The sequence below is a fragment of the Orcinus orca genome, chromosome X (genome assembly GCF_937001465.1).
Source record: "Orcinus orca chromosome X, mOrcOrc1.1, whole genome shotgun sequence".
Lineage (NCBI taxonomy): Eukaryota > Metazoa > Chordata > Mammalia > Artiodactyla > Delphinidae > Orcinus > Orcinus orca.
In genome coordinates this window covers 16,401,565-16,419,419 of record NC_064580.1, presented here as the reverse complement: position 1 = coordinate 16,419,419, position 17,855 = coordinate 16,401,565, and the positions used below count along the sequence as shown (strand labels likewise).

Genomic DNA, 17,855 nt, shown 5'->3' with positions numbered 1-17,855 from the left:
CACCGAACCCTGAAGCAGGAGTTCTGTTTCTTCTCTGGGATTGCCATCTGGGCTAATAGAAGCTAAGGGTGTCTTCAGCCATGTCTCATGCAACTTAGCATGGAAGAAGCCCTGTGAGAAGGGGGGGGGATAGGGACCAGCTGCTGAGAGAGAGACAGAAATCCGATGACATAATTTGAATTCCTGTATCCAGAATCTATTCCACCTCTGTCCTTCCCAGATATGTGAGCTGATAAATTCCTTTTCTTACTTAAGCTGGTTTGAGTCAAATTTCTGTCATTTGCACCCAAAAGAGCTCTGACTCAGACTTACTGACTCACTGAATGAACAAGCAACATGAACCTCTGAGTTTTTCTAATACAGTGGCTCTCAGACTGTGGCCCCTGAACCAGAACCTCGGCCTCACCTGGGAACTTGGGAGATGCAAATCCTGGAATCGTATCCCAAACTTACTGAATCAGTAAGTGTGGAGGAAGGGCCCAGACATCATTTTTAACAAGCCCTCCAGATGATTTCAATCCACACTAAAGTTTGAGAAACTGTTCTAATACAGCCCTTTCCATAGATGTGAAACTAGAAGCCCAGAAAAGGGAGGTAATTTGCTAAAGTTCACAAGACTAGTCAGAGGTTGCTTTAGACCCTCTTCGTAATCCAAGGGCTGTAGGGTTTAAGAAAGGAGGGCCACTTGGAGTTTTGAGGGAAGTAAACACATGGATAGGCAACTAGAAGGGGGAAAAATATTTTGGGTCAAATAATACAGTACGGTTGGAAACACTTGCTGTGTGTTTCCACAGGAGTTTGGAGAATGTCTTACTCATCTTGGCTCCCCAGCTGAGCCAACAACAATGTGTTAAAGCTCCATGGCCAATGGCAGGAATCCAGGAGAGTCCTTTCTGTGTGCCAGCAAAGAGGAATTTCTTAGAAAAGCTACAGAAATTACGCTACTATCGCATTTCACTTTGTGGAGTGAAAGAATAAAGAGGATGAAACAAAAAGCAGGGAACTTCAGTTATTCCCAAGAGTCCCACCTCTGCAGCTGGGAGAAAGGGATTTTATTGTTGTTCTTGCCAGGGCAGAAGTTCCCCGGAGGGAAACTGGGCACCTCACCTGGTGACTTGGAGAAAAACTTGCTTTTTTTGAACTTTCTTTTTCAGGTGGAGGAAGAGAGCAGCAGTGTTCCTGAGTGTCCCTGGAAACTCTATTTAGTAGCCTGCTTTCCGAAGATTTGCCCACCCTGCCCTGGGGACGTGGTGTATCCAGAGGCAAGCCTAAGAAAAGAGAAGCCCTGGCACCATATGTATGAAGACTTCTTCTTCTGTCCTTCTCCTCCTCTTGAGTATACAGATAAGCATAGGAGGGAGCAGAGCAAAGAATCAAGGGAAGTTTCTGGCACTACCGGTTTCAGAGAGTACAAGCTTTTAATAGCCAATATACACTTTTGCTTTGGTATATCTACTCAGGCAAGGCCAATGTCCTCCAGGAAGTTACCTGATAGGAAAACGAAAGCATCACCTCCTCTCATAAAAATCCATGATTCACACATTCATTCATTCATCAGTTACTTATTAAATATCAACTACGTGTCAGGCACAGGTCTAGGCACTAGGGAAACAGCAGCAACAAAAATAGTAAATACTAGGGCTTCCCTGGTGGCGCAGTGGTTGAGAGTCTGCCTGCCGATGCAGGGGACACGGGTTCGTGCCCCGGTCCGGGAAGATCCCACAGGCCGTGGAGCGGCTGGGCCCGTGAACCATGGCCGCTGGGCCTGCGCGTCCAGAGCCTGTGCTCCGCAACGGGAGAGGCCGCAACAGTGAGAGGCCCGCGTACCGCAAAAAAAAAAAAAAAAAAAAAGTAAAAACTACAACAACAAAAACAACCTTGCCCTTATGGAACGTATGGAACTTTCTGTCTTTTTGGGGAGAAAGACAATAAACAAAACAAGCAAGTACATAGGCAGTTAGTGCTATGGAGGAAAAATAAAACAGGGAAAGAGTAGAGACAGAGCTGGGGGTGGTGAAGAAGGGAGTTTGAAAGAATAAATAAATAGGGCGACCAGGGAAGGCCTCACTGGAATTCAGTGTGGCCTTGGTCATAAACCCTCAAGAAAGATCTCTTGAAGCTGGAAAAGACCCTGAGAAAGAGACTCAAACAATCGATCAAGAAATAATTTCATCAGGTAACTACTGATACCTACTATGGTATAGATGAGTGCTCATCAAATATTCCATGTACTTTCCTACATTTCCCAGCCTTCCCTGCATTAGGTAGGAGCCATAGGACTAGTAGTCGCCAATCGTTTGTGAGCAGAAGTGATATGGGGCTTCGCTGGTGGTGCAGTGGTTAAGAATCTGCCCGCCAATGCAGGGGACATGGGTTTGAGCCCTGGCCCGAGAAGATCCCACATGCCGCAGAGCAACTAAGCCCTTGCGCCACAACTAGTGAGCCTGCACTCTAGAGCCCGCGAGCCACAACTACTGAAGCCCATGTGCCTGGAGCCCGTGCTCGGCAACAAGAGAAGGCACCGCAATGAGAAGCCCGCACACCACAACGAAGAGTAGCCCCCACTCACCACAACTAGAGAAAGCCTGCACACAGCAACGAAGACTCAACGCAGCCAAAAAGAAATAAAAATTAAAAAAAAAAAAATCCTGTTAAAAAAAAAAAGAAGTGATAAGTATCATTTCTGGGCTGAGGCATTTAAAAGCCCAAGTGCTTCCTTCCCCTTCCCTTGCCTACCTTGGCCATCTTGGAGGCACATGCTCCTGGCTGATTGTCTACCCTCAACCCGCTCCTCTCGTCTCCTCATTTTTTTTCAGGCATTCATCTTTCCCTCATGCAGCCCATGTGACTCAAGGTACACTGAGCCCATCCTTAGCTGCAAAGCCAGTCTGCTGGGTCTAACCCAGTGGTTCTCTTTAAGTGTGGTTCTTAGGCTAACGACATCAGCATTATTTGGGATCTTGTTAGAAATGTACAATCAGAAAAGTAAATTCTCAGCCCCCAACCCCTCAAGACTACTGAATCAGAAACTCGGGGGCTGGGGCCCTGCAATTTGTATTTTAATAAGCCCTCCTGCTGATTCTGATGCAGGCTTATATTTGAGAACCACTTGTCCTCACCAGTCATGTTAATCACATTCCCCTTGATAGTGATTGGTTCCTGAATCCAGGTTTAAGCCAGTCAGTGTCTGGCATTCCCCTGGCAGCTGAACTGGTCCAAAGGGAGTCAAGTGACTTAAGTTGGCCCAAGTCAGACTGAAGAGAAGGCTATTGAAGCCACAGTTGAAGGAGGGTTTTTTTCCCTTCCTAAGCTTTCCAGGACCCTTACCCTTCTTCCCTTACCCCTTTTGATGGACACGAGTGAGGTTGCCTTCTTTGCCGACCATGAGGGAAACTAGGCTGAGGGCAGAGCTGAAAGGATCACAGTGAAAAGGAGCCAGAATGCTTGCACTGTGCCTGTTCCCTGAAATAACACATTTCCTTATGATTTAAGCCAGTTGGACTTGTGGTTTCTTGTACTTATAGCCAAAAATGTCATAACTACAAAGAAGTTATGAGACCAAGGAAGTATGGGGCCAATGGGCATACCAAAAATATTCTAGGATGATGAAGGACGTATTTAGTTAACAGGGATTTTTTTTTTTTTCACCAAGTTCTCAAACACTAGACCCAGCTAGAATGACTGTTACAACTGTTATAACTTGGGAAAAGCAATTTAGGACAAATAAAATGGAGCATTACTTCATGCACTGGGTCCCCAGGTGGTGAACTGACTAAAAATACACAACTAATATTTTTTTAAAAAGAGGGGGACTTAAGTAATCTTCTTAAGTGAAATGAAAAAAATGGAGTAATACACAAGATGAGCCCAGAATATATTGTAGTTCCAGAAAGTAAGAAAGTGCTCAAAAAAGAATGGAATGCAGGAACCAGCCTGAAAGAACTCCCAATGACTGAAGCCAAGACAATTTGACAACAAAATAAATAATGATAGCATTGGATAATAAACCAGACTAAAGTAATTACCCATGAGTCCGTAATGATATAAATAAATAATTGAATAAGTAAAGAAATGGGAGAGAAGATATAGCTCTTCCTTATAGAAGAGTTCCAATTAATTAATGTAGAAGGAATGAATGAAAGAAATGGAAAAGCAGTTAGAACACCACAGTAATCATTGTTGCAAGTGCGATCCACTGATGGATGCTAAAATTAATGGAAGAAGGTTTGAAGAGAAACAGGATATTTGTATAGTCTCAAAGTATCTTCCTCAAGGGAGAAAATGAACATAGAAGACAAACTAGGGTGTCACAGGGCTGTGTATGTCCAGGGTTTTCCCCTGAAATACGCCCTGTGGTTTCAGACACAGGTAAACAGAGATTTGGTTTAAAATTGCATGGCCAGGACTTCATGGGTTCCTCCAAGAAACAAGAAGGGGATCAGAGACCTTCAGTTAGGACTGAGCTGGATGAGGCCTGGCCCAAAGTGTTGTCCCCTGTGTTCTACTGAAGAACCCAATGGGTTCATCTTCCTCACCGCCCCCCCCCCATCTCTACCCCAATGCCAAGGCTGCTCTCTGGAGGCAGGGTGGTGGTCAGTTGCACAAGCCAATGCCAGTGTGCAGATCTACTGGAATGCATCTAGTTTCCTCTGGATTTTCTGGTTGGTTATTTGTGTTGGCAGGGGGCCATGCTCAGTTCCTCCCAAACTGGAACACATTCTCTGGAAGGGCTGGTCCCACCATTCTCATCTTGGTCGAGGCCAAAGTTTCATTGTTCATTAAACTACCATTTGTAATTTTCATCGAACAGAATGACAATCTGTCCAACCGTCTTCATTCAGTATTTCAACGAGAGAGAGTCTTTTTGCCTCCCACGAGAGTGTGTGATTTACTTATCTCTTCCATTGTGCAGTAGGTTCACCACCATCACAACTAGCGCAATGTTCTGGAGCAAAATTTTGTTGTATCACACGGTGACTTCACTCACATCGGCAGTGACTGGTTTCTCACCTAAATCCACCAGAGCCTTCACCACAGAGGATAAGATCACATCAGCAGACACTTCTCTGGTCTGAGTGTGAGTGCCTTGGAGGGCTGGGATCACCTCTTGCCCATCTTCATCCTGCCCAGAGTCTGGCACATAGTAGATGGGATAGTCATCAGTGCAGTTCATCAAGTATGATGAACTACCTCTCCACTTCCTAGGTCCTTGTAGGGCTGCATTTCTCGGCCCTCTGTGCCTGGGTGCAACTATGTGGCCAGTTCCAGCTGATGAGTTGGGAGCAGAAGTGTTGCACATCACTTCTGGGCTGCAGCACTGAAATGCTTGTGGTCCAGAACTCTCTTTTCCTTCTAGCTAAGCAACCAGCCGTGTTTGAGAAGGTGGCTCCTCAGTCAGCCTGGGTCCCTGAGTGACTGGAGGAAGTAGAGCTCCCTGTTCCAACCTATAATGACAACACAATGTAAGACATAAACCTTTGTTGCATTAGCCATAGAGATTTTGAGAGTTGTTTGTTACTGCAGCATAACCTAGGATATCCTCACTGATACTGTAGGCATTAAAAACAAATGTTTGTTGAATGAATGAATGACTTAAACCAGAAAGGATTTCTGAGCAGTGGTAGCTCCAGAGTTTCTATAAAAGGGAAATTCAAACTTGGTAAGCTGATTACAGTTTTGTGGGAAGTGGGGGCCATGTTGCTTAGGGGAGTTTTCTTGTTTTGTGTATGTAGTACACTGTTTTTGTTAGATGCCTTTTATTTGGGCTGTTGGAGTGTTGATGGAGATTATGGGGGCCTAAAAGACCCCATGCCAACTCTTGGCACCACCACTGGAGTTTAGATTGACATTGTTACCAGCTATGTTTTTTTTTTTTTTTTTTTTCTGGCGGTACGTGGGCCTCTCACTGTTGTGGCCTCTCCTGTTGCAGAGCACAGGCTCCGGACGTGCAGGCTCAGCGGCCATGGCTGCTGGGAGGATCCCACATGCCGCGGAGCGGCTGGGCCCATGAGCCATGGCCGCTGAGCCTGAGCATCCGGAGCCTGTGCTCCACAATGGGAGAGGCCACGACAGTGAGAGGCCCGCGTACTGCAAAAAAAAAAAAAAAAAAAAAAGATGTAAAAACCGAGTATGTTCATCACCATCATCATCATTCTAGTTCCTCATCCCACTCTTTTGCCTTGCACCCAAGTCCCATGTTCTCTTTGTGCTCATTTCCCTTGGGAAATAATGAATCTGTTTGAGGCCATTGTGTAGTATATTTTTAGACTAGCCATAGGTAAAGTTGCATTTCCAGTTCTAAGGAGAGAGCTGGGCCCTGAGCACTGGCGAGCTGTCCTCCTCTGCCACCTCCCTTTGCTGCCCACATGAAGGAGTCCAACCAGTGGAAGAGGGCAATGAGACAAGGACTTATGCCCTCCCCACTCAGTCTCTGCCATGTTTCCTGACCAACCGATGTCTGGGGATCAAACTCTATCACTGGTTCAAAGACCCTGTGGGGCAAGAGCCAAAATTGCCCGCTCTCCAATTGCTGGGACGTCAGCCCACGGGCTGTGGATGATTTAACCGCAAATCCTAAGCACCCACGGCCTTCCTTCATGTCACCAGACAGTGCCTGTGTAGGAAGCGTGTGACCAGGGCCCCCTCTCTCGGAAAAGGCAGAGAGCCCCATGGCTGGAGGGGCCCCTCTTCAGCCCCAGCCTCTTGCCTCTTCTGTTGATCCTGATGGCAGAGTTTTGTTGATCTGAGCGTTTGTCAAGGAGAATGAAAGTTTGCCTGGAAGTCCATCAAAATAGGAATTTTAAGTTTTAGGCAGTATCTCATTTGTGTATTTTAGATATAGTTCCCCAAAGTGCCTTTTTTTTTGCTTTTTTTAACGGCCAGGTTGTTTAAAGGAAAACATACTTATTCTGGTATTGCTCTTTAGAATTTCAAGCAACTTTTTTTTTTTTAACATCTTTATTGGAGTATAATTGCTTTACAATGGTGTGTTAGTTTCTGCTGTATAACAAAGTGAGTCAGCTATACATATACATATATCCCCATATCTCCTCCCTCTTGCGTCTCCCTCCCACCCTCCCTATCCCACCCCTCTAGGTCAAGCAACTTTTAATATGAGCTCTACATATATTAACTTTTTATTGAAGTAGAACATACATAGAGAAAAGTACACATATCATAGGTGAGCAGCTCAATGAATTTTCACAAACTTAACAGATCCATGGAAGTAGCACCCAGATCAAGAAACATTACCTGTACCCCATAAATCCTTATCATCCTTATAACTGCTTCCAGTCATCAACTCCCCAATGACCGCCATTCTGACTTCTAACTTCACAGATTGGTTGTGCCTGTTTTATACTCTGTATAAATGGAACCACATAGTATGTATGCTTTTGTGCCCGACTTCCTTCGCTCAATGTTGCTTATGAGGTCCATCTACACTCAGCATGGCAGTGGCTTGTGCATTCACTGTCTGGTATTCCATTTTGAGACTATACCACTGCAATGTTTTCAATCCATTCTACTGCTGATGCACATTTGGGGAGCTTCCAATCTGGGGCTATTACAAATATATGGCTATGAACATTCTCGTTCCTTTCCTCTGGTAGACATAGGCACTCATTTCTGTTGAGTATATACCTAGGAGGGGAATTGGGACATCAGGTAGTTGTGTGCTCAGTTTTAATCGATTCTGCCGAATGGCAGTGTATGAGATTTCTGGTGGCTCTACACAACATGAAGTCTTTTCTAACATATGCAAGTGTTAAGTTAATGCCAATGGAAACAATTTAACCCTTTGGAATAGCATTCAATCTATTTATTAAAATATACTATTTTACTCTTCATCACAATTCTGCCTCCAACTTGTTATGTAACCTGGGTGAGCTTCCTGCCGTCCACTCCCCCTTAATCCAACCCTTTCCATTCATTTATCTAGCTAGAATGTTGTGAGTGTTAATAAACTGGTGTTTGCAAAACAAAATCAACCCCCTCCTGCAAAGCGGAGTATACATCTCACGGGTGTTGTGTTTAATATGGCAGAGCCAGACAGGGGTGTGCTCTGTAGATCTGCACTTTATAAACATCCTCTCCAAAGCTCTGAATGCAATTCAGAATCTAGAATTTTGTTTTACTGGTAAAGAAAAATGGAATATTCTCCTGTAGATTTTAACGAAAGAAAGAGAATGGTGCTTTGAAAGTGATAAAGCATCTTGCAAATATTGGAGTTAGTTGACTACAAAGAGGAGGGCTGGAGAGGGTAGTGTGGGGATGGTGTAAAAGGGACCAGAGAGGGAATTCAGAGCCCTTTTCCCCCTGGCCTGTACAATCAATTCTTATTGTAGAACCGAGCTAAGTTCCCCTGGGCCTCGGTTTTCCCATCTGTAACATTGGGTACTTTGACAAGCTGGTTAGGTGATCTGTAAATCTTATCCGGATCTAGTTTTTATTCTAGAATGTGCAGAGGCAGGAGATGCTGACAGAAAAGGTAGAGGGGACCAGGGACAACTCACTTCATATACTACCCCCCACCCCCCAGCAGTCAGAGCGCTGGGGATCCCAGTTTCTAGGTATCCGGTGTGCCAGGTAACCATGGAACCGAATTCGTTCTCAGGACCCTTTCCTTTTACCGACCTCTGTAAATCCCCCTCCAAGCGGTCTGACCTCTGCATCAGGAATATTGTGGCAGAGGGGCGACCTCGGGGTTCCCACCCATCACAGTACACGGTGCTGAAAGTGGTGGGACACGCATTTGGGTAACAGGGCGACCCCTAAAGGTGAGCGGCTGGGTCTGGAGACTGGAGGCCCCTAGGAGCACGCCGAACCGGACGCGGGGCAGCGGAGGTGCTCGCGGTCCAGGGAGTCCAGAAGCGCCACGCGGGCCTCTGCAGGGTGGTGTGGGCCGCTCGGCCCGCGGCCCCTACTTCTCTCCCCGCCCCGCAGCCTGGAACTCCCCCCGGCTTCGGGCGGCCGAGCTACTCGCTCACACCCTCCCCCCTCCGCGCCCCGCCCGCTCCCCGCTAGCTCCCCACCTCCGCGTCCAGCCTCGCAGCTGCCGAGCGACGGACGCGCCGGACGCGCCATGCCGCGCTGGGCCGCTGAAGAGCAGGCCGGCAAACCGTCCGGGAGCGGCGGGGGCGGTGCCCAGCCCGCGGGCGGGAGGAGGAGGGCCGCGGCCCGAGCGAAAGGGAAAAAGGAGGGCTGGAGGGCGCCAACAGCCAGCCCGTCGGCGGGGACCGGCAGGTAAGCGCGCGGCGCCGGGATGGGTCTGTCTTTCTCGGGTTCCTGAGACCCGGCCGGGGAGCCGCGGAGCTGGCGACCAGCGTGGGCGGCTCGGGCGCAGCGCCTGGACCTGGAGTGCGACGGGACGGCGGGGCGAACGCTCCCTCCGCCCGACTGCGGCTCTGAGCCGGGGCCCTGGGCCGCCCTAAAAGGCGGAGGCTGAGGGCCGAGCTCCGGGAGCTGGCACCCCGACAGTGGGAGAGGGCGCGCCGTGGGAAAGGGGGCTCTGGCGACGCGTTCTCCGAGGGAGAGGGGCGTGTGTATCCAAAAGCTTAAAACGGGCTCCAGCTCTCCCCAACCCTCCGCGAAAAAGAGCCACGAGCTTTGTTCGCGCGGGCGGTCTTCGAGACCCGACTGGTGGGGACTGAGTTTGCCGCGCCGCGCGGTGGGTGCGGCGGAGCCTGCGGAGCGCGGACGCGACCCGGGCCCCAGACGACTTGGCGCGGCAGCGTCTGGCTGGACGCAGAGCAGGTGGCTAAGGGCGCGGCGGGATGGAGCGGCAGCCAGGAGCCTGAGGCTGGGGACAGGAGAATGGAGGTCTCGGGTGAGCGCTTTTCGACAGGGACTTGCCATTTCGAGGCTCCGGAGCTAGATACGTTTCAGGTGAGGAGAGGGAGCGCTGACGGTCTCCTGAGAGCCAGATGAGGCAGGCAGCAGAGGTTTTCCGTGGCTGCTTCGACAGTGACACTTATTTGTATGTACCGTCCACACGAATTCCCTGGGGATCTTGTAAAAGTACAGATTCTGATTCAGTAGGTCCGGCTGGGGTGGGGCCCGACAGTCTGCATTTCTGACAGGCTCTCAGATGCTGCTGCTCCATGGATCACACTTTACACCGCAGGCCCTGCAGAAGTACTTTTTGTCCAACAGGCTGAAAACCTTAGGAAAACTGGGACATTGGGAGAGGAGGTCCTAAGACTTTACAATCCCACCTCCACCCCAAATACACACATTTAAACGATTGCTACTCATTTAGTAGCAAAATGCTTTACTCTTCTTACTGGGTTACCAGCCAACTACATTATCTGATAGTAGAGCTGGCTTCATGGGCATGCAACCTGTATTTGGTTTAATGTTCTGCTGTTGCTGTAGAAATTCTGAATAATTTTTGAACAAGGGACTTCGCATTTTTATTTTGCACTAAGCCCCACAAATTATGTAGCTGATCCGTAGGCAGAAAAAGGACCCATTTCTTTCTTTCTTTTTTTTTTTTTGGCTGTGTTGGGTCTTCGTTTCTGTGCAAGGGCTTTCTCTAGTTGTGGAGAGCGGGGGCCACTCTTCATCGCGGTGCGCCGGCCTCTCATTGTCGCAGCCTCTCGTTGCGGAGCACAGGCTCCAGACGCACAGGCTCAGTAGTTGTGGCTCACGGGCCCAGTTGCCCCGCGGCATGTGGGATCTTCCCGGACCAGGGCTCAAACCCGTGTCCCCTGCATTGGTAGGCAGATTCTTAACCACTGCGCTACCAGGGAAGCCCAAGGACCCATTTCTTTGATCCGTGTTCAGAGCTGGTGGGTGATGGAGAGTGAAGGTTTATTAAGCAAAGACAAGCTAGATGTTACAGTTCCTTCCATCTTTCTCAACTTCTTTTCAGTTATTTTAAGAGATAAGCCTATGAGTATAATTTCAGTTCTACATGGTATGACAATATTTATTTTAAAAATAATATTAATAACCTATTAAGAGCTTAATTATTAATACAATTAAGTTCGATGTTGTAATAGTTTGTGAATTGAGTGACAAAGGCGTGTGCTATTTTCAAAGGATTTGGAGAGTTTTTATTTAGTGTCCCAAAGTTTTGCTTACTTAAGATCTAAAATGAGCTGGACATTGCTAAATTGGCTGCTTTTTTCAGCTCAAATGCAAAGCTGGAAAATAAAAAGTGGCCAAATTTTGAAGCTGTTCAGGGGTATTGCTTTACAGGGCCTCAGTGCGACGCCAGCCCCTATCGGATTCCCTCTGCTTTTATCATTCCCACATCCCTGCAAGGTGACTTTCATTAAAAGGGGGATAGAGCAGACTTTGCTATTGAAAAACACTGAAGAAATGCAGGGCCAGCATTAGTGTTTTCTGTGAATAATTCTTGCCCCAAACCCACAGACTGCAGGTGTGTGTACTTTTCTAGAGAAAAAATAAAAAATGTTGGAGACAGAGAAAAGAAAAAAAATGGAACTTTAATTATGGATATGATTTTGTTCAGCAGAGGGAGGAAAAAGCCTGGGAAATGGCATTTCATTGGCGGGTTTGGCAGGCAAAGGAGAGCTGCTGTGTTTCTGGTACCATGAACAGCCTTCCAGAAATGGCAAAGTGAGTTTGCTCAGGTGTTAGGGAGAGCCAGTAAGGAAGCTGCACTTCCACGGCTAATGTGGTCATTCTGGGTGCTCCAGTGTGGCTGTGGTGTGCCTGAGGCTGGTTGGGGACTCAGCGAGGGGGACATCACCGTGAGGTTCCTGGTGCTTTCACAGCGTACATGAAACTGACAAACATATTTTTCCATTTTGTTGCCTGAGAGTGCCAAGATAGTTCAAATACACAGTACAAACTGGGAAGAGCACCATTACATTGAAAAGAAAGAGCTGGGGGTCGGGGGGAGGGGAAGAATGCATTTCTGTGGTGGTAATAATTCTGAAGATAGAAAGGAGAGATTCTGCCTTTAGTAAAAACCTGGGAGCTGCCTTTTATGCCTCACTGAGAAAGGCCTTCGCTACCTCAAGATAGAGGAGAACAATTTTTCTGCTAAAATGTTCATGGTGTTAAAAATACATGGGTCTTTAATCCACATGGAAATTATCTGGGGGTTGTGGTGTGAGGTGGGAGATGTTGGACGTTAAGAAATGGGGTAAACATTTGGGAAAAATTGTCATAAAATAAATCCCCTCAATCAAAGTCTGTGAACACTGTGTTCCATTTTATTTATTTATTTATTTATTTTATTTATTTTTTTCTTTTGCGGTACGCGGGCCTCTCACTGTTGTGGCCTCTCCCGTTGCGGAGCACAGGGTCCAGCCGCGCAGGCTCAGTGGCCATGGCTCACGGGCCCAGCCACTCCACGGCCTGTGGGATCCTCCCGGATCGGGGCACGAACCCGTGTCCCCTGCATCGGCAGGCGGACTCTCAACCACTGCGCCACCAGGGAAGCCCCTGTGTTTAATTTTATAAATCTGCCTAACTCTTGAGCCGATTCCATGTTTTAAAAATTGAAGTACAATTGTAAAGCAATTATACTCCATTAAAGATGTTTAAAAAAAATGAACTACAGTTTATTTACAATAACATTCACCTTTTTTAGTGTTCAGTTCTGTAAGCTTTGACAAATACATGTAATCATGTAACCACCCCCATGGTCAAGATATAGAAGAAGTCCATCACTCCAAAAAGTTCCTTGTTGACGCTTTGTAGTCAACCCCTCCCACCACTCTCAGCCCCTGGCAACCACTGATTTGTTTTCTGTCCCTATAAATTTGGCTTTTCCAGAATGTCCTGTGAATGGATTCATACACGATGTAGCCTTCTGAGTCTGGCTTCTTTCACCTGGCATAATGCACTTGAGATTCACCCGTGTTGTGTGAATCAGTAATTTGTTCCTTTTTATTGCTGAGTAATATTCCACAGTTTGTCCGTTTACCAACTTTTGGTGATTATGAATAGGGCCAGTGTAAACGTTCACAAACAGCTTTCTGTGTGAACATAAGTTTTCATTTCACTCCAGTAAATACCTAGAAGGAGGATTGCTGTATTGTGTGGTAAATTTAACTCGATAAGAAACTGCTGAACTTTTCCGAAGTGGCTACACCAGCGTGCACTCCCACCAGTGATGTATGAGAGGTCCTGTTGCTTGGCATCCTTGCCAGCCCTTGGTATTGTCAGCTTATTTTATTCCAGCCATTCCAGTAGATTTGTGGTGGCATCTCTGTCGTTTTAGTTTGTGCTTCCCTGATAACTAATGATGTTGAGCATCTTTTTGTATGCTTTTTGGTCATTTGTATATCTTCTATGAAATGTCTGTTTTTTTTTTTTTATTGTATTGTGTGTCATTATTGAATCGTAAAAATTCTGCGTACATCTGCACACAAGTCCTCTGTCAGATATATGTATTGCAAACATTTGCTTTTAGTCTGTGGCTTGCCTTTTCATTTTCTTTATTTTTAAAAAAAATTGTGGTAGGAATACCTAACATGAGGTTTACCCTCTTAACGAATTTTGAAGTGTCCAATACAGTATTGTGAACTATAGGCATGGTGTAGTATAGCAGATAGCTAGAACTTTTTCATCTTGCATGACTGAAACTTTGTACCCTTTGAACAGCAATTCCCCATTTCCCCCTCCCTCCAGCCCCTGGCAACCACCATTCTACTCTCTGTTTCTGTGAGTTTGACTCTTTTAGTTGACTCATACCTCATATAAGTGGAATTAATGATTTTTTTTTTGAAGAGCACAAGTTTTAAATTTTGAGAAGGTCTAATTTACCAGGTTTTTTTTCTTCTATGAATAGCACTTTTGGTAACCTGTCTGATAAATCTGTGTCTACCTCACATTTACCAAGATTTTCTCTTGTGCCACCATCTAGACATTTTATAGTTTTATCTTTTGTATGTAGGTTTATGACTTCATTTTCTAAAATTAATTAATTTATTTATTTTTGGCTGCATTGGGTCTTCATTGCTGCACGCGGGCTTTCTCTAGTTGTGGTGAGCGGGGGCTACTCTTCATTGCGGTGGCCTCTCTTGTGGAGCACAGGCTCCAGGTGCACAGGCTTCAGTAGTTGTGGCATGTGGGCTCAGTAGTTGGGTCTCGTGGGCTCTACAGCGCAGGCTCAGTAGTTGCGGTGCACGGGCTGAGTGGCTCTGTGGCATGTGGGATCTTCCCGGACCAGGGTTCGAACCTTTGTCCCCTGCATTGGCAGGTGGATTCTTAACCACTGCGCCACCAGGGAAGTCCCACGACTTCATTTTGAGTTAATTTTTGTATGCGTCAAGGTTCACTCTTTTCCATATAGATAGTTGCCAGTTGTTGCAACACTATTTGTTGAAAAGACTATACTTTTCCCTCATTGCATCCCCTTGGCCCCTTTGTCAAAAATGAATTTACTGAGTATGTGTGGGTTTAATTTTGAACTCTCTTCTGTTCCATCGATCTGTACATCTGTCCTTATGCCTATACCACACTGTGTAGGTGTTACACATTCTTTTTTTTTTTTTAATAAGAGGGTATTTTGTTGTTGTTTTCTTTAAAAATTTTTTTGTTTCTTTTTTTATTTTTTGGCCGCGCTGCGTGGCATGTGGGATCTTAGTTCCCCAACCAGGGATGGATCCTGCGCCCCCTGCATTGGAAGCTCGGAGTCTTAACCACTGGACTGTCAGGGAAGTCCCACACATTCTTGTTAGGTGCATTCCTAGACTGTTTTGTTTGTAATTTGTATTGCTTTTAGAAATTGTATCCTTTTTTGCCCATTTCATTTAATTTTTATTATTTATTTATTTATTGGCTGCTTTGGGTCTTCCTTGCTGCGCGGGCTTTCTTTAGTTGCGTTGAGCAGGGGCTACCTTTGTTGTGGTGCGTGGGCTTCTCATTGCGGTGCGGTGGCTTCTCTTATTGTGGAGCATGGGCTCTAGGTGCACGGGCTTCAGTAGTTGTGGCTCGCAGGCTCTAGAGCACAGGCTCAGTAGTTGTGGCGCACGGGCTTGGTTGCTCCACGGCTTGTGGAATCTTCCCGGCCCAGGACTCGAATCCGTGTCCCCTGCATTGGCAGGCGGATTCTTAACCACTGCGCCATCAGGGAAGCGCCCCCCCCATTTTATTTTGTTGTGACTATACTATTGTATAGACAGGCTTTTTAATTTTTTTGTAGGTCTAGCATATTCAAGCCATGTTACTGAACTTTCATTAGTTCTCATAGTTTTTCAGTCAGTTTTCTTGAATTTTCAAGGTCGACAATCAAACGGGCTGCAAATGGCAATGGTATAGGGGTCCCTTCCCGCCCCCAATAGTTTTTCCTCAGTTTGTCTGGTCTCCTTAGTGGCTAGGCTGCCCTGTTAGAGCAGTGTTGAGGAGTAGTATCTGACTCAGGTGGGAACGCTTCTCATAGCTTACCACTAGGTATTCTTCTTGCTGTGGCGTTCTGACAGTTACCCTTATTAGCACCTTCAGGGGGTTTTCTTTCCATTTTTAGCTTTGAAATGTTCTAAAATTTAATTTTAAAATTTCTTGTTCCGCTTGGTTTTTTGTTTTTTCATTGAAAGCCTAACAGTTTAGAGGTGAGTCAGTCTTCCCAGCTTTGGGAGGTCATATTTTGACCTTCTTCCCTGGAGAAGAAGATAGTGTAGCAGAAGTCAATTCATTTTATTTAGACTAGGAAGAAACTACCTTTGGAGCTTTTTTTCATAATGTTCTCCTTTGCGGGGGATGCCAGGTACAGCGAGGAAGGGAGAGAATAAAGGAACAGTTTATATATAAATAAATATCTTAAGTATAAATAAGATAAGATAGCTTTTTGTAGTGTTTTTCAAACTTTCCTGCCCACCATTCACAGTGAAAAGTATAGATCTCAACCCAGTATGAACATACCTGTATATAATTGAAACAGAATCTCACGAAGTATTATGCATTTTTCCTCTGTGCAGTGTATTCTGAAAATTTCAGTTCTCTTCCATCTGTTCTACTTCATTTAAGAATGATGATCATGACCCTCTGCATTGATCTGACACTCTTTCATATAACCCTGTTTTATAAAACTGTTCATTTAGGTTCTAAGCCCCCAAACTGCTGAACTGTGTCCAGGACAGATTCATTTTATATCAGATCCTGTTATGATACAAAGTGAGTTCATTTTTAATACCCTGAGATAGTGGTAGCTACCCAGATTTTTCTCTTGAATTAGGATATAGCCTCTAACCCAGTCTCCCAGCACCCAGTCTTGACCCCCGAGAATTGCCAGTAAAGGCAGTCTTGTAAATCCACTGCTCAAAACCTCTAACAGCCTCTACCACATTTACGCTAAACCCCCAGCTGCTCCCTGTAGCCTCTGAGGCCCTATATGACTTTTATCTCATTCTTCCCACACTTCTCCAGATATACCAGCCTTCTTGCTATTCATCACCCAAGCCAAGCATTTTCCTGCTTCCCAGCTTTAGTATTTGTGGTGCTACCTGCCTGGAGCACCATTTCACCAGATAATCACATAACTTGTCCCTCTGTTTCATTTGGGTCTTCTCTAACCCTCATTCTAAATCAGCATTCCTCACCTACCACTACAAATGTCCACCCCTCATTCCACTTTTGTTTTCTTGTAACACTGTTATCTGCAATTATATTATTTAGTTATTCGTTCACTGATTCCGTGTCCTTTTTCTCCCTGCTAGAATATAGGAGGGCAGGGACTTTGTGTATCTTGCTCACCGTTGTATTTTCAGGACCTAGAACAGTGGGACATAGTAGGTGCTCAATAAATATTTGTTGAATGGATGAATGAGTGCACCTAGAATCTAGAAGAAATCAGACACTAATCCTAAGAGAAATTCAAATTCAGTTTTGGTGTGGAAATTTCTTTAGGTTAAGCATAGAGTATATTTTATTTGTATTTTTAATTAACTTATTTTTAGAATATATTTTAATGTAAGTCATTATTCAACAGACATCTGGTATCAACTACATTTCTGACTCTGATAATGATAACTAACAGCTAATATTTATTGGGCAGGCAGTGCTCAATTTACGTATATTAACTCATTTAACCCTCCCATCCTCTTGGGGCAAGTACTATTATTATCATTTTACAGAGGAGGAAACTGAAGCACAGAGAGGTTAAATACTTTGTCCAAGGTCATACAAATGGTAAGCAGTAGATCCAGGGTTTGAACACAGACCATCTGATTTCAGAGCCTGTGTTTTGTTTTTGTTTTTTTATTGAAGTATAGCTGATTTACAGTATCAGTTTCAGGTATATAACATAGCGATTCAGTATTTTTATAGATTATGCTCCATTAAAAGTTATTACAAGGTAATGGCTATAATTCCCTGTGCTATACACTACATCCTTGTTGCTTATCTATTTTATACGTAGTAGCTTGTATCTTTTAATCCCATACCCCTAACTTGCCCCTCCCTCTTCCCTCTCCCCAGTTGTAACCACTAGTTTGTTTTCTATATCTGTGAGTCTTTTCTGTTTTGCCATATACATTCATTTGTATTATGTTTTAGATTCCACATATAAGTGATATCATACAGTATTTGTCTTTCTCTGACTTATTTCACTGTCCATCAATAGATGAATAGATAAAGAAGTGGTGTGTGTGTGTACACACACACACACACACACACACACACACAGAGGAATGTTACTCAGCCATGAAAAAGAATAAAACTCTGCCATTTGCAGCAACGTGGATGGACCTAGAGCCTGTGTTCTCAACCACAGTGCTCATAGGAACAAGGAGCATACACAATTCCTGATCTTCATAAACATGTAATGTTATGGTTAGAAGTAAAACAATAACTTTCAATGTTGATAAGGAGACCAACATTTGGTAAACAGTTCAGTTGAATTAGTAGGATGGATCTTACAAGCCTGATCCAGATTC

The 17,855-nt window shown here is 45.3% G+C and overlaps 1 protein-coding gene across 23 annotated transcripts in view; it reads left to right on the top strand.

Annotated features, from left to right (window-relative positions):
* ADGRG2 (adhesion G protein-coupled receptor G2) overlaps positions 1-17,855 on the top strand; it is a 185,430-nt gene that overhangs the window by 62,978 nt on the left and 104,597 nt on the right. Inside the window, exon 1 of one of the 23 annotated variants that reach the window (XM_033417360.2) lies at positions 9,038-9,243. The exons of 21 other annotated variants lie outside the window; for them this stretch is intronic. In XM_033417360.2, the coding sequence (XP_033273251.1) occupies positions 9,083-9,243 (161 nt within the window). In that variant the 5' untranslated portion in view covers positions 9,038-9,082. Of the gene's footprint in view, positions 1-9,037; positions 9,244-9,353; positions 9,827-17,855 lie in introns of those variants that run through there. One more of the 23 variants, XM_033417368.2, reaches the window with a different exon arrangement.